The sequence below is a fragment of the Mobula birostris genome, chromosome 4 (assembly GCF_030028105.1).
Source record: "Mobula birostris isolate sMobBir1 chromosome 4, sMobBir1.hap1, whole genome shotgun sequence".
NCBI lineage: Eukaryota > Metazoa > Chordata > Chondrichthyes > Myliobatiformes > Myliobatidae > Mobula > Mobula birostris.
Window position 1 is genome coordinate 61,877,400 of NC_092373.1, and position 17,241 is coordinate 61,894,640.

Sequence of the window (17,241 nt, forward strand, 5' to 3'; positions counted from 1 at the left end):
ATTAATTAAAATGCAATTGCACACTGGCTCAGCTGTTTCAGTCATTCCGCAAAATGAGTTTGAACGCATTTCAAAGATACTGGACAGAAGCCTGCAGCTATCCAACTAAGAAATTATACTGGAGGAAAGATAACTCCTATGGGAATAACAGTCGTAACAGTGAAATGCGACAACCAACCAGCCACATTGGGCTTGTATGTGGCAGGAGGGAGAGCATTGTGGGGCTGTGATTGGCTGAGACAACTACAACTTGGTTGGAGTTCCATCCACCATTTGCATGCCACATCTGCTACAATAGAGTCAACTGAAAGTGAATTAAACAAGGTACTGTATGATGCCACAGCAGTGTTCAAAGATGGCATTGGAAAAATTAAACATATCAAGGGTAAAATAGTGCTAAACTGAAAACACCACGCCCAAGTTTTACAAAGCCCATCTGGTTCCTTTATCAGTGCTAAGTAACCAGTGAGCTAGATCGCATGGAGGCAGAAGGAATTCTTTCCAATGTTGAATGGAGCCTATGGGCAATGCCAGTGGTTCCCGTGGCCAAGGAGGATGGGTCTGTCAGGATCTGGTGATTTTAAGGTCATCGTCAACTTAGTACTGAATGTAGATCAGTACCCTCTGTCCAGGATAGAGGATATCTTTGCAAGCCCTTTTGAGGGGAAACACTTCAGCAAAGTGGACTTAGCTGAGGGCTGTCTACATTAGATCAATATTTCCATTTAATATCAGGGAACGTATACAATATACATCCTGAAATTCTTGTTCTTTGCAGACATCTACAAAAACAGAAGAGCACCCTAAAGAATGAATGACAGTAAAAAACGTTAAAACCACAGAGCCCCCACTCCCCCCTGCCATGTACAAGCATCAGGAAAGCAACAACCCTCCCCTCCCCCAACTTACTCCCACTTACTTTGGTAAAAAAAACATCAGCATCCTCCACCCACCGAGTAAGCAATAGCAAAGCCCCAAGGGAGACTGTGATCTGCTGTACACCAAAACAAATCATTCACCCAACAATTTGACATACCATAGGCATGCACGCTCGCGCTCTCCCCCTCCCTCTCTCCTCTCTCTCCCCCCCCCTCCCCAATAAAGGGACAGAGAAGTATCCCTTTTCACAGTGAGGGGGGAGACATAATGAAATAACTTGCTGATTTATGATGATAAAGGATGTCACATTGCTTTTTTCTGAGTTCTCCGACTCGAGAATTGGCAACCAACTCTTCACCACCAATGAGAGTGTGGCACGTGCAATTCACCAAGTACAGAGCCCCTGACACCGTTCCCGATTTTCTGTTTTCTCCTGCAACACTTCAGTCAGTGGCACCAGCTTAGAAACGACTCATCCCCAGAACTGTGAAGCCTGAGAATCCTGAAGGCACACTTGTCTTCTTGGCCACGTCCTTGGGATTTTGAATAGCGGCTTGTCGTGAGCTTTCAGGAGCAGGTTGTACCAATGCAAAGAACTGAAGTCAGAGTGCAGCTCAAAGTCACAGTCTCCAACAGAACCCCATTCACCCTGAAAAGGAGAAAGAGAGACTTCAAAGGTAGAAATTAAGCTGGAGATGCAAGAAGAGTCTAATGTGTTTCTCAACATAAGTACTCAGAAAGGACCTTTTCACTATAATAGGCTTATTTTTGGAGTTGCGTCTGCACCTGCACTCTGGCAGAAAGTATGGACCAGGTGCTGCAAGTTTATCTGGGCACTCACTGTTATCTGGATGATATCATTGTTACTGGTATATACTCCAAATATCCAGACCTGCATCTCGGTTTTTTTGCACCACCTTACTTTCCATTTTTCTATTTTCTATTTATGATTTATAATTTAAATTTTTAATATTTACTATCGATTTGTAATCCAGGGAGCGGGAAGTGCAGAATCAAATATCGCTGTGATGATTGTACGTTCTAGTATCAATTGTTTGGCGACAATAAAGTATAAAGTAAGGATGACAAGGAACATCTCTAAACTCTCAAGAATGTTAAAAAAATTAGAAGATTATGGGCTCAGAATATGATGCAGCAAATGTGAATTCTTTAAACCAAACATCACCTTCTATGGTCACATCACTGATACACCATGATTACACAAATGTGCTGAGAAAATTCAAGCAGTGGTGAGTATCCCAGGGCCAAAGGATGTGTCACAGTTACAGTCCTTGTCAGGATTTGTTAATTACTGTAACAGGTTCCTGCCAAATCCGGCTACTGAGCTTCAACTCTTGAATTCTTTACTACTACTTGGAAATGGCAATGGACAAATTAGTGTGAGGTGGCTTTGCAAGAAGCAGAAGAAATGGTGACATCAGACACTTTACTCACACATTGAGGTCTGGATTGTTTTGTGAATCTTGTCTGTGACGTCTTGCCGTATGGTATAGATACAGTTCTGTCATATATTATGAATGGTGGAGTGAACGTCCCATAGCCTTTGTATCATATTCCTTTACCTCTGCAGAGAAAAATTGCACACAGATTGACAGAAAGGTCTAGTTTAGGTTGTAAAACATTTTATCCAGTACCTGTATGGCAGAGAGTTTACCCTAATTACTGTCATCAGCCAGTAGGGTTCATTTCCAATCCACAGAAGGGTGTTCCACTAACAACATCAGCACTAATGCAGAGATGGGTTCTGTTTCTTGGTGGACACAATTACAAGATTGATTTCAAGAGGACAACTAATCATGGAAATGCTGAGGGATTGTTGGATTTACCCTTGGAAAAGGGAATAGCTGAAAAATTTACAAAAGAGGACACTCCTGATTTATTCTCCCTAATTAAATCAAAAGCCTCCCTATAACATGGAGATGATCGAAAGGGAAACCAGAAAAGACCCCACACTGTCTCACATCTACATGGCAACACAAAACGGCTGGAATGTGCAGCAGAAATTCCAGTTGGCCCATTTTTACCAGCGTCAGGATGATCTTGCCCTTGACGGGTTTTGCTGTATGTGGGGATTGAGAGCTGTACCATCCCAGCTGAAAGCTAAAGTGCAGGAGGGGCTACATGCCAGTCATCTAGATGTGGTCAAAATGAAAGCATTGCCTGGAAGCTTTGTCTGGCGGCCTGGGGTCAAGCAGCTTGCCATGCACTGTTTGGGATGGCAGCACGTCCAGAAGACACCAAGAGCAACACCACTCCATCCCTGGGAATGGTCTGCATTGCCCTGGCAGGGTATTCATATGGATTTTGCCAGACCTTTCATGGGCATGAATTTCTTGGCAATGATAGATACAGCTACAAAGTGTTCACAATAGCTTCCACAACAGCCTTGCACACTGTTGATGTGTTCAGAAGACTTCACAAGGACGGGTGTTCCAGAAAACCTAGACATTGACAATGTGTCACAGTTTGTTTTGGAACAGTTACAGTCATTCCTGAAAATGAATAGAATAAGACATATTACATCTGCACCGTACCACCCTGCTACAAATGGCTTGGTGGAAAGGTTTGTCCAGAGTCTAAAGAATGCACTGTGAGCAATGTCAGCAGAGCACACTGCACTGACACAGTATCAGAAATTTGCCAGTTTCCTCTTTTGTAAACTGCAATGTAACACATTCTACAACTAACAACTCACCAGCTATGCTGTTCCTGGGTTGTCTCTTGTGCTCACACTTAGATCTTCTCAAACCCAATCTCGGAAGGAGTATGCAGGACAAACAGCTGAGACAAACTGAGGGCTCCTCTAACAATGAAGTTCAATGTTTCACTCCTGGACAAGCAGTCCTGGTGAGGGATTACAGAGGTGATCAAAAGTGGGTATCTGGAAAGATTAAGGTCAGAACTGAATCACTCTTTTACACAGTGGAGATTGTGTCTGATGTCACCTGGAGTCAACACATCAATCAGTTGAGGAGAGCAGAGTCAATAGTTAGAGCTGACAGAACCACTTCCTGCGGCCCCAGAGTCAACACCTGCAAACACCATGGGGCAGGCCCCAAGAGCTGAGATTGTTTCACAGCCTCAAGTGTCACCTGCCAATCAGAGTGACTCCCCTGTCAGGAGGAAGAAATCACCCACAGCGATGAAATCATTAGGCCTGAATAGGACAATTTAAAATTTTCTGTGCTGTGGATGTCTATATAGTAGTTGCATTATACAGTAACACCATGTTGAGATGCATTCTATATTAAGTTGGAGTTTACAGCTAAACAAGGAGGAGTGTAGTCTATTCAATATTTGAGTAATATTGTAAATATATTTGCTTAAGCATTCTTTGTTTGCATAATTCATTATGGGTTATACGTAAGATGGATGTGAATAGCATACGTCATTATGCCACCACATCATATGTGCACACCTCACTGAAGAGAAAGTAAGTGGAAAATTGCCTTAGGCTCCTGTGTTTTTCTTTCCATTAATTTCTGGAATTGTAAAACACAACAGTGATGAGATTATTGAGGTTTCCTAATGTTCTAGAGCATGTCGTCGTCATCAAGGAGGAGGAGGCACGGGTGTCTTGAAGCACAGTGAAGGCATTGGGTCCCCAGAACCCTTTGGAGTCTTTTCCAGGATAGTGAGGGAATTGCTAGGGCTTTTAGGGAGATCTTTAGCCATAGATGAGGTTCCAGAAATAGGAGTATTGTGTGTGGTTCTATTACAGCACTGTAGAAAAGGTTGTGAAGGCTTTGGAGAGGATGCAGAAGGGGTTCACTGGGATGTTGTATTAGCTACAAGGAGAGAGTGGGTGAACTTGGACTGTTTTCTCTGGCACATCGGAAGTTGAGAGGCAAGCTGATAAAAGAATGTAAAATTTAGAAGACGAACAGATAGGGTACGGGGTCAAGGTAGCAATGTCAAATACTGAAGGGCATAGCTTTAAAATAAGAAGGGACATGTTTGAAGATGTGTAAGGTAGTCTTTTTTTTACACAGAGAGTGGTAGGTGGCTGTTGCACCTTGCCAAGAGAGATGTTAGCAGCTGATATAACAAAATGTTTCTAGGATTAGTTAAACTAGCATCATGATTGGTACAGGCATGGTGAGCCTAAGGGGTTGTTCATGTGCAGTACTGTTCTATGTCCCTGTGCTTGACAAGGTTCTCTGAGAACAGAGGTGCTGTGTTTGGAAATGGAAGAGTTGACCTGGAAATGAATGGCCTCTATGAAATGAAAAAGAGGAGGAAAGAAGAACTTCTCAATGAAATTGGTGGAAATTCCAAAGAATGATTTGTTGAATGTGAAAGCTAATGGGATGGAAGCCAAGAACCAGAAGAACTCTTCTGTTTTGGAAGAAAGGGGTTGAGGGTATTGTCTTGGCAAATGGATGAAATATGGTCCACAGCTTTGTTAATAATAGTAGAAGTGAAGCTGCAGTTCAGAAATAAAGAAGGCATTTGTTCTAATGATGAGATTTTTCTTTGAAATGTTTACTTTCTATCACACCAACCCTCTACGTTCAGCAGACCGTTCTGTGCAACTTCTACCACCCTTAACGAGAATTCTCTCTCCTCCCCTTTCAGTATCCAGCATTTTGAAGGGATCATTCCCTTTGTGATGTCCAAACCTGCTCCTCTGTGATTAACTTGCAAATATACCAATCTTGTATGCTGCATTTGGTGTTCACAATATGGTCTCCCATACACTGAAGAATTAAATGCAGATTTGGGCTTCATTTTGTGGAGCACCAGACATGGCCCTGAGCTCACTGGTGTGCCCATCCATCTCTCACTCTGATCTATTGTATTTGCCTGTGGCCTCCTGAGTCGCACAGCAAAGCCCAGTGCATGCTTTAGAACATAAGAACATAAGAAACAGGAGAGTAGGCCATCTGGCCCATCGAGCCTGCCCCACCATTCAATAAGATCATGGCTGATCTGTTCGTAAACTCAGCTCCATCTACTTGCCTTTTCTATCCGTTGCTCATTTTTTTCCCGGGACATCTTATTGGCCAAAATGTTCACAAGACAAATTGTATTGGCTAGTTCAACAAGCTTAACTTATAATCAATTCAACAGCAAAAATTAAATACTCAAGTGAAACTGTATATAATTAAGTGTACTGTATAATGTAATTAAAGGAACACTTTTAAAAATATTGATTTGTATTTTAAGGAGATCTGCGAAAATAAAAGGCCCAACACCAGAACTGTATTAAATTAAAATAAAGCATGGTCTTAAACCAGGGTATTACTGTAGGTTTTCTCAAATAAAACAAAGTAAGGTGTTTTATGTTCAATTAAACCTGTAACACATTTTATTAAATCCAAAACCTAAACACAAGATGTGTTAAAATCTTTATGTAATAATGTCATCACTTCGGACCGGCTTCTTAAAGTGAAGCTGTGACTCGATGGTATGGCATCTCAATTCTGTCTGGGTACATTGCAGCCTCCTGCACTCAATATTCAATTGTACAACTTTCAATAACTTGATATTTAGCTCTGTATCTGTCTTCCATCTGTGATGTTGGCTCTGCTTATTTTTCTCCTTTTTTGTCAATCCTGTCTGGGAGTGGAGGACGTGATCAGCCCCACATGCTGGGCATACTCTGCTTTGCTTTTTTGCAACCTTCGTTCTTTTGTCCACATTTTTTTGTCTGTGGTCTCACCCTTAAACTGCTCTCATTCAATAACCAGATGATCTAGTTTGCAGTTTATCCCCCATGGCACTTCCGTTTCAATCACCACCAAAGACCACAACCGCTACCCTTCCAAGATTCTTGTCTCCTTTTCTGTTCTGATAAAGGGTCTCCAACCTGAAATATGGACTCTATTTTTCTGACATGCTGTATGTGTATTTACAACATTTTCTCTTATTAATCTAGATTCACAGCTTCTGCGCTTTATTTTGACTTTCACTTATTCGACCCCCAAGTACTTTGGCTGATGGTAAACATCAGTTAAATATACTGACCTGAATTAAATTGAATTGACTTTATTACTTACATCCTTCATATACATGAGGAGTGAAAATCTTTACATTATGTCTCCATCTAAATGTGCAATGTGCAACAGATAGTAACTTATAATAAATACTATGTACAAAAGGATCGTAAATATAACATAGAAATACAGTTGTATCAGAATGAGTTAATCAGTCTGATGGTCTGGTGGAAGAAGCTGTCCCAGAGCCTGTTGGTCCTGGCTTTGATGCTGCGGTACCGTTTCCTGGATGGTAGCAGCTGGAATAGTTTGTGGTTGGGGTGACTCAGGTCCCCAATGATCCTTCGGGCCCTCTTTACATACCTGTCTTTGTAAATGTCCTGAATCATGATAAGTTCACATCTATAGATGTGCTGGGCTGTCCGCACCACTCTCTGCGGAGTCCTGTGATTGAAGGAAGTACAGCTCCCATACCAGGCAGTGATGCAGCCAGTCAGGATGCTCCCAATTGTGCCCCTATAGAAAGGATTTGGGGGGCCATACCAAACTGCTTCAACCGTCTGAGGTGAAAGAGGTGCTGTTGTGCATTTTTCACTACACAGCTGGTATGTACAGACCATGTGAGATCCTCGGTGATGTTTATACTGAGGAACTTAAAGCCGTTCGCCCCCTCGACCCCAGATCCATTGATGTCAATAGGGGTTAGCTTGTCTCCATTCCTCCTGTAGTCCACAATCAGCTCCCTTGTTCTTGCGACATTGAGGGAGAGGTTGTTTTCTTGACACCACTGTGACAGGGTGATGACCTGTTTTCTACAGGCTGCCTCATTATTATTTGAGATCAGTGTAGTGTCGTCAGCAAATTTAATTAGCAGATTGGAGCTGTGGGTGGTGACACAGTCATGAGTATAAAGGGAGTAAAGGAGGGGGCTTAGTACACAGCCCTGAGGGGCGCCTGTGTTGAGGGGCAGAGGTGAGGGAGCCCACTCTTACCACCTGCCAGCGATCTGACAGGAAGTCCAGGATCCAGCTGCACAAGGCAGGGTGAAGGCTGAAGTCTATTAGCTTCTTGTCAAGCCTGGAGGGAATGATTGTGTTGAATGCTCAAATTTTAACTTTTTTTTGGAATTTATGGAATATAAGGGTAGAATTGCTGCAGAGGACTCTGTGTGCAAAGGTTTGAAAATCACAGGGCTACTCCCTACTTGCTTTTCAGTTTAAATTCTTGATTTTTTTTCCACTAAAGGTATTGTTGATTGTATAAAGTAAGTTTACACAGTGATTGATTTTGAAACTTCTTGATTTTCTTGGCTTCAGCTCTGAATTTACCTACTTTAAATAGGCATGACATGTTCTAGCATATCAAGCAGAAGGTTTATAGTTATGTTGTTAAACTGTTTTTATTACTATGCTGTTGAGAGTATTATGCATTGTTAACAGGGTTTCTCTTGCACTTCCTGAACATGCTCTTTAGTTTTACCATGTTTGATGGGATCCAAGAGCAGCACTTGTTTCAAACACACGCAGATGTCAATATTTATTGAAAGAACCGACTTCAGTACCCTACAAGCATTCTCCCTGCTGTCATAGGATGCGTGTTTCATGAGTGGGAACAGTTGGCCTCGGTGGACTGCAGTTCAACAGGAGAAGAAGGGAAAGCACAGCCTCAGGTCCACAGAGGATGAGTCCAGACAGCAGTGTTGATACAGAGGAGTCGGGTGGCCCCAGCACAGAGGGCATTTAAAACTAAAACAAAAAATCCTGGAGATAATCAGCGTGTTCGGTCGAGGAGACTAATGTTTCAAGTCAAAGACCCTTCATCCAAACTCAAAGGGCACAGCATAGGTTGTTTTTGGTTTTCTGGAACTCTGAAACATTTGGAAAGTGTATGGCCCGTCAGAGTTGATCCATGTGATGGCCCAAGGCATGGGGAAAATTCCTTCATGTTCCACAAGAGCTGGTGGAGAACCAGGAGAGTCTTACTTTCAGCTTCAAATTGGTCGGGGCTTCTCTGTTAGGCTTTGGCAAGCTGAGGAAACAGAGTGGACCTTCCTCCATTGAAACCCAGTCCCTGCCCTCCCTCCAGTACTCTGCTAACAGTCAACACCGTTGAGGACCTGTGAGATCTGAGTAACTCAAGATACATGAGCTGCTGTCTTTAAATACCATGTGTACATGGCAATGCAGGAACCTAGAGTCCTAACCTCTGCTGCCACTCGGATGATTGGGATCTCTGCCATGGCCTGTGCTGTAAGGCAGATGGTGCCATGCAGTCTGGAGCCAGCCCATCAAAGACGGGAGGTCATCATGGGCACGAGGAGCCTGAATGAGCATTGAACAGAGCTTGTTTTCCTCGAGCCAGGATAAGTTTAGGGCACAGAACTGCTGATGATCTTACTGGGGCAGGTTTGGGTCTAGAGAAACAGTACAAAGGAAAGACAAAATTCTTGCCCAGAAATGAAGACATAACTTTAGAGACCAGAGTGGGAACCTATGGTGTTCAAAGCTTTGATCTTATTTTCTTCATGGGAACACCGCTGTATTAATTATTTTATTCTATTTTACAGGGGACTGCAGCACTGAAGATACAACAACTGTAAAGTCAGACCCAGGTCAATTTAATTTAATGATTAATTTACAAGGCCTGAATGTTCATAAAACTCTCTTTGGAAAACTGTTATTGCTGATGATTAGTGCTAGGACTGTTACATCGCAAGCAGATCTATTTTCTGTTTTATATTCAGCACACATACATTTATTTTCACATAATTTATTTCACTAAAAGGGAGAATGCAGATTTTGAAAGTAATGGCTAGGCTCTCATAGTTGATTCTCCAACACTTCATAATATCAAGTGAAAGACTTAAGTTACTTTCCATCCAATTTTTCTCCATGTCTTTGGATAGTAACAGCTGTTTTATTTCTTCTTAATAATTAGGTCTCGTTCCACGTATTTTCCCATCCCTTATCCTAAATGTTGATTTTTATTGAGAATGAGTTTCGGTGATTATCTACAGGGACAAAGTAAACATTGATTAAAACATAATATTTGCTTTCACAATAATCAGGTATAATTATCAAGAAGTATTTTCAATTTTATTGGCTGTAAGTGCCTTCAGGAGAAATAGCTAAGACTACAGCTGTTGGGGAAAACTACCTGGAAAGGTGATAAAGTATGTCCTTTCCCTTTTGTTAACTGTATATATTTTTATCATGTGTACCTTGTACCATGTGTTAAATTCAAGTCCAAATCTTAATTCATAACCACAACTGCAAACTTAATAAAAATGCACAAGGGCTTTGAATTTGAGAGGGTACTTTGCTGGGTTCGGTAAGAACTTAACATAAGACAGATGAGCAGAATTAGGCTGTATGTCCCATTAGCTCTGTTCCAGCATTCGATCATGGCTGATTTATTATCCCTCTCAACCACATTCTCCTGTCTTCTCCATGTAATCTTCAACATTCTTACAAATCAAGAACCAATCAACCTTTGATTTAAATATACCTCATGATTTGGCCTCTACAAACATCTGTGGCATTAAATTCCACAGATTCACCACCCTCTGGCTAAAGAGATTCCTTCTCAGCTCTGTTCTAAAGGAATGTCTTTTTATTCAGAGGCTGTACCCTCTGGCTCTAGATTCTCCCACTAATAAAAACATCCTGTCCATGTTCATTCCATCCAAGACTTTCAATATTTGTTAAGTTCCAAGGTGATCCCCTTGATCCTTCTAAACGCCAGTGAATATAGAACAAAAGCCATCAAATGCTCCTCATATGTTAACCCTTTCATCTTTGTGATCATCCTCATAACCCTCCACTGGACCTTCACTAATGCCAGCACATCCTTTCTTAGATATAGGGCTCAAAACTGCTCATAAAACTCCAAATATGGTCTGACCAACACCTTATAAAGCCGTAGCATTAGTTATTTGCTTTCATGTTCTAGTCCTCTCAAAGTGAATGCTAACATTGCATTTGCCTTCCACCAGCTTGCAGGTGGCTAAGATAATAGTCTAATAGTAATTTATTTGAAGAAGCAATAATCTGAGCATAACCACGGAAGTGTTGCCATATCTGATGTACATCAGAAGGGTAAATTAATTTCAAGTTTCACTGGTATAACCTTCCATTCAAAGGTGTTCCCTGAAAAATTTATCCTGCGATCCCCAGGGATATGCTATTTTGTAAGATCTCTATTTTCTGTTTTAGTTCCTTTCCAGACTAGCTTGCTAGATACCTCCAGTTCAAAAATAGCATCTTTTTAACGCTCTGTTGTCATAGAGCAGTCAAGGGAGGAAAAAGCTGCAAAAGAATACAATGAAGAGGAAAGGGTGTGGAATTGATAGTTTAAGTTACACACAACCCATTTAGAAGATGTGTTAAAGAGATGACTATTATCAACAGGATTTAATACCATATGGACCATGCCCTGTAGCTTTTCCACCGTGCTCCTATCTCCTAGCAAGGAAGCTACTCTGCTCAGCTGCCTTCAGTGCCTGTTGCTTCCTGTCTACAAGACTGCAATGCTTGTGGCATCTCAAGCGAATTATGTCAAGAATGCCAGGCCATGCACATTTGACAAGGTTAGCCGATTTATCTACATCTGTGAGTGTGCCAAACAGATCCACTCAGAGATGGTGTTCTTTGTAAAACAATTTTGAATTATGAATATCTTTCTGTTTGGTTTAAGATTTAATACCCTAGACACACTCAGATTAAAATTAGGTCTGTCAAAGTGACGAGCAGATCGGTTTACAAGGGGAAGTTATGTGGACCAGTGCATTTCTGCTGGAGATCATGACCATGGTAATGTGAAGTAACAGTTAAAACTAAATGTCATTATATATTCTAATGTCAAATCTTTAGAAACAATTATTGTTAAAGACTAAATCTTTTTTCTCATAGAATTATATATCAAGCCATCATGTCCAAGTTGTGACAGTCAAATGGTGAGAAACTTATTTATTTTTATAAATTCTAATATACAATATCTTTAAAAGACAAGAACCAATAAGGCAAAAGTAAAATTGTAATATGAATTAGTACCTCTCTGATGTGTTGTAACTAATTCTAATAATAATTGTTTCTCTACAGAATCAAAACTTTGAACAAGTAACACCAAGACAAATCTCAGAGGAACGTTTCTGGTAAGTATGTTTCTCAAATCTTGGATACATAGCACAGAATGTTTGCCAGAAGCCAATTTTAATTAATATTTCTTTATCTTTTGTTACAAATACAGTTTAAAATTGGACCATGAAGGAACCTATCAGTGTGTTACCACTGGCCTGGTATTTGAAGTGACAGAAAAAGTTGACATTGTTTACTCAATTCTGTCCTGGTACAAATACGACGCATTTCTGAAAGACAACTGGAAACTTTGTGGCCCACTGTTTGAAGTGAAGAGTGATCCAACATTAATAAAAAGCATTCATTTCCCTCATTCCCTCTGCTTAGCAAGTAAGAGCATTTTTTTGTTGTGCTAATTAATTGTGGCATTTTCTGAAACTGCTGTTTGCAAACTTTGCTGCTGAACTTCACATTATACTCCACCAGGTGGCACAATAAGCTCACTTTACAATGTCAATAATTTTGGATGGCAGAAAACAGCAATGATACATCCATCCATGAACTTGATTATAGTCTGTTCTATGACGTATTAGAGTTGCAAGGATTGCAAAAATTTTAAATCGTATGCCCCAAAATCTGAGTGTTAGAATTTGAAAACAATATTGCTATCTTCATTTTTTGAAATTTTTATGATTCTTGTATTGCAATTGAATTATGTGTTTGTAGGAGCTGTATAAGCCCTAAACTTAATGATACATTGGCAAAGCTTGATGGCCTCAAATTTTCAGTCCTCTATTTTCTGGGAAGTATGCTTCTCCTAAATGAGTGAGAGTGGGATTATGATGCTTTATTAGGACCATTGTACTCAGATTGATCTATAACATGTTTTATCTTTTTATATTTTTATCCCTTTTTTAACAGATCACTTACCTGATTTAAAATTTAAAATTCTACACATAAAGGACCAGAAGGGTGAAATAGAGCCGATTACTGATCATTCAACAACACACGTTCAGTGGAATGTGAGTTCTCTGTCACCTGTGGGACCAATATTTCAGACCACTTCCCCGGATATTCAACATCACGGTGTTGTGCTGATCTACAAAATCATTAATGACCACCAATCCCTACTGTTTCATGTGTATATGGCAGCAAACAATGATTCAGTAATTAAGGTATGAACAATTCTAACCCTGTTCACTGATACCATCTTTACAAGTTATATGTTTTTGGTAAGATCTAATTTCTGTTAAGATACAATAACATTTCAGTCGTAAATGAATGAAACTATTAATTAATCATTGATGGAAATATAAAGTAATTTAAAAAGTGTGAATTCTTGTTCATTTTCAGGACATCATCAAGGCAGAGAAACATGCAAAACAAAAATCAGTAAGAATTGATAAACCCTCAGCTTGCTGCAAAAAGCTGACCAATGGCAAAACATATCGACTCTTGGGTGAACCACATGCTGAGATAATTCCTGAGGTACATTGTAGTGAATGATTATAGCCCCTTTTCCAAATGATTTGCATGCAGGCTTCCATATCTATATATAGTACAGTATATGCACCTGTTGGTCGGCTGTCAGGAGACCTGTGCAGGAAGGGTTTTTAAAGCGGAAAAGCCATTGCACTGGATCATTTCCACTCTCTTGACCTTGGAAGTCCAGGTCCAGTGGTACAAACAGTTGACACAACCGGGGTCTTCCTTGGTTGCAGTTAATGCCCCTGACTTCTGTGCCTTGTCATGCCCTTTGCTCGCCACAAAGTGTTAGAGAACCTCCCTCCTGGCCTTTTGGATCTCTCTGTTGATCTCCTCCGCCCAGTCCACCGGAGCTGACTTCACTTGCTAGGGTAGGCATGTCCCTATCTCACCGGGGTATGAGGCCGCCCTGTCGGAGTGGCTGCTGCTGCATGCTAACAGCTACTGGAGCCACAGATGAGAGCTGAGTGTCTGGTGGGGTCCAAAGGTGAATGAGCTGTCCCAGAATGGACACAACAAGCCCCTTCACCAGTGGTGCTCCAGCTCCCTGGACACCCCAATAAATATATGTATTATTCATTTACATTATACCAACAAGCTGAACACAACCTTTCAGCATAGTTCTCTTCTCCAGAATTATGATCTAGAATATTATATTGAAACTATGTTAGTTTTATTGTCCCCAAAAAAATCTTATTAAAGCAAACAACCAAAAATACTGATAGTGGAAAACAGGAAAAACAATATTTAAATTAAGGCTGCTCTTAAATATTTTCAGTGGTTGTAGGCGTATCATTCTGTTAATTGTTTTTGTTATAGCTTAAGAAATATTCCATCTTAGAGGGAGAGACGAACGCAGGAATTTGCATTAATATGATGCCTTCATGCCCAAAGCTATTTGTGTGAAATTTAAAGTGTGGTCATTGTTGAGATATCGCAAAATGCAACAAGTAATGGTAAAGGGGTAAAAAAAAAGTGCCTCAAACAGCAGGGAGATAACTGTACATTTATGGACTTGTTGATTAAGGAATTATACTGGCTGCAACACCAAGAATAGTGCCATGAAATTTTTAACGTCCAAATGAAAATGTAGAAGGGACTTGAGAATACTCCTTCACCATTGAACTGAAGCATTGACCTAAATTATTTGCTCGTGTGCTGGGCCATCAACTATTGATGCAGAGAAATCTGTGTCACCTGAGTTATAACTAATTTGGGATGGTTTAGCAACATTTTGTAAATCAGATGTTTATCATTTCGGACTGTAATAGGCAAAGATCAAACACGTTTGTTTTGGTTATAAACCATATATTTATATTGCCCTACAATTAGATTTAATGTGCTGTTCATAACCAGGATTGCATTTGCAGAAGGATTTTATTTTTGAAAGCACATAATTGCACACTTTTGTTCAGATTCTGTATTAAAAGTCCCTTGTGTATATTCATTTTAGTGAAATTGTTCATATGTTGGTTTAGATAGCTTGCTTATTCTATTTCACCCTTCCATTATACAGTGTTTACATGTTTAAAATTCCACTTTGTTCTTAGCCTTTGAGTGAAGACATCAATTTTCCAAGGCTTGTTACATGCAGAACAAAAATAATTTCTTTTTGGATCCAATCTCCCCCTCACCATTGCTGCCAATATGCGAGCTATAATTATCTCCTTAATGTAGACAATTGTGATTTGTGTTTATACTAAATTAGTTGAAAGACACTAAAGGCGAGAATTATAACTGCTGATACAAGGAAACAATGTACGTTCAATTGAAGTACTTTTTACCCCATTAGCCAAACTATGGGACGGTGAAATTAGACACGGTGGAGTGGTCACCCATTGGCTTCAATGGAAGTATATTTCAGGCATAGTTTGTAACAGATGATTAAAATCCAGTGCAACCCAACACAGGGCATCCTCAGCTTTTTAGCCTCTGGTTCTTTCAAGGCTGCTGCTGCTGCTTATTCATACTGCATCTCTCAGTTCACTGCTTGCTAGTCTATCGCGAAGGTCTACAAACTTGATATTTAAGAAGTGATTCTTCATCTGATTTTCCATCTACATTCCCAAAGTGCAAGCATTCAAATGCCATATTCTTATCAGTACAGAAATATTACTACCAGGAGTGCCTGGCTGAGTACCTGTAGGGTTTCCTTGGCTCCACTACATGAAGAAGACATCTGTTGCAAACACTTGCATGAATAGCCTGACCAGATTCTGATCTCCTGGGAATATTCTCACATTGCCTCTCACCACATCATTGGAACATCCAGTTGCAGTTTCCCCTATAACTTGTATATGTTCCTTCGAGAACTACCTGCAAAGATTGCACCATGCTGAGCTACGTTGTCACAACCATGAGAACAGGGAACAATGAGGTAAAGTTGTAGCGTAACGGGATTTTATAGTAATATAAATCAGTGAAAGCAAGAGCAAAATGAAAGAGTAGGGCCCATCAGCGACAGCAAGATAACCAATATGTGGAGACAAAGAATGTGGGAACAGTTCTTAATGATTACTGGGCAGCCATCATCACAGCCTCATGATATAATTAAGGAGAATGAGTATGAAATACTGGTTGGATAAACACAGCAAAAGCAGAACTACTAAGTAGCATCCTTAAAATAAACAGGTCTTTATTGAAATTTATCCCAGATTGTCAAAAGATGTGAGGGAGGGAATTGTAATGACTCAGATTATAATTCTTCAATGCTCTATGGCTGTAGGTGTGTTGTTAAATGATTGAAGGACTGCTGATATTGGACCATATCTTGTAAGGAGAATAACAGAACTTGCCTGCTGTGCAAATTATTGGAATTAATTCAGGAGGGGAAAATAGAATTTCATTTGGCAAGGCACAGATTAATCAGGGGCAGTCAGCATGGATTTGTTATGGGAAGATTATGTTTGATTACTGTGACCATTTTTTTGAGGAAGTGATAAGAACAGTCAACGAGGGCAATTCATTTAGTATTGTTTGTGTGAATTTTGAAAAGGCTCTGGACAAGGTCCCAATAAGTTGAAGGATTCACAGGAGAGTAGTAAATTGGATCCAAAATCAGTTGCAGATGATACAAAAAATAGCCGAATGTTTGACAGGCAAGAGGAACTAATGAGACTACAGGAAAATTTAAATATTGTTGTCCTTTTAAGTAGAAAATAGTAAATGATATTTAATCAATACATCTGGACAGTTACAAAATATAAGGTTATGTGAGGATATTGAGCGATGCTGGTGTATGTAGGTGATTAGAATTGCCCATATGACATGCAAGGTGTAGAAATCAATAGCAGAGATGTTTTGCTGGAATTTGGAAGTCTATAGCTTGAGAACTGCATGCTTTTCTGGTCATCACATTCAGTTTAATGATATATCTTCTGTAGAGGGTGCAGAAAATATTTTGTTATCACATCAATCTATGATTTTTCAATTTTGTTGGCTCAAGCTCATCTGACTGACCTGCATTAGCTTCTCATTGGATCTGGCCCAAGGCCCAAGTGTTGCTTATGGCTCTTTCCCCTTGACTTGTGCCACAGGTAATTTATTTTGTTCTCTCTAACTCATACTAGTTCAAACCAGTTCAACCAGTTCAGCTAAATACCGGTCTCATGCTGTTCTTTCTACAAGCCTGTGATTTTACATTATAGAGAGTTTCTTATCTGAAAATGGTCTCAGATTTAGCAGATCATCAGGATAAACTCATTGTGTCCATGTTCAGTTGCTCTAATTAAGTTATCCCTGAGCCAGAGCCAGAGCCAGTTCACCAAACAGTTCACAAAATGAAGTTCACAAGAAAAGTCTCACAAAATGGCCACTTCCATTTCTGCGACCACTTGGCAAGA

At 40.2% G+C, this 17,241-nt stretch overlaps 1 protein-coding gene across 4 annotated transcripts in view; it reads left to right on the forward strand.

The window, feature by feature from the left end:
• The window catches only part of LOC140196362 (NACHT, LRR and PYD domains-containing protein 1a), a 75,774-nt gene that overhangs the window by 36,598 nt on the left and 21,935 nt on the right, over nt 1-17,241 (forward strand). For 2 of the 4 annotated variants that reach the window (XM_072255432.1, XM_072255433.1), the window contains exons 7-12: nt 9,406-9,450; nt 11,750-11,793; nt 11,939-11,991; nt 12,087-12,304; nt 12,836-13,089; nt 13,268-13,402. In XM_072255432.1, the coding sequence (XP_072111533.1) occupies nt 9,406-9,450; nt 11,750-11,793; nt 11,939-11,991; nt 12,087-12,304; nt 12,836-13,089; nt 13,268-13,402 (749 nt within the window). Of the gene's footprint in view, nt 1-9,405; nt 9,451-11,410; nt 11,428-11,519; nt 11,651-11,749; nt 11,794-11,938; nt 11,992-12,086; nt 12,305-12,835; nt 13,090-13,267; nt 13,403-17,241 lie in introns of those variants that run through there. The other 2 variants (XM_072255435.1, XM_072255434.1) reach the window with 2 other exon arrangements.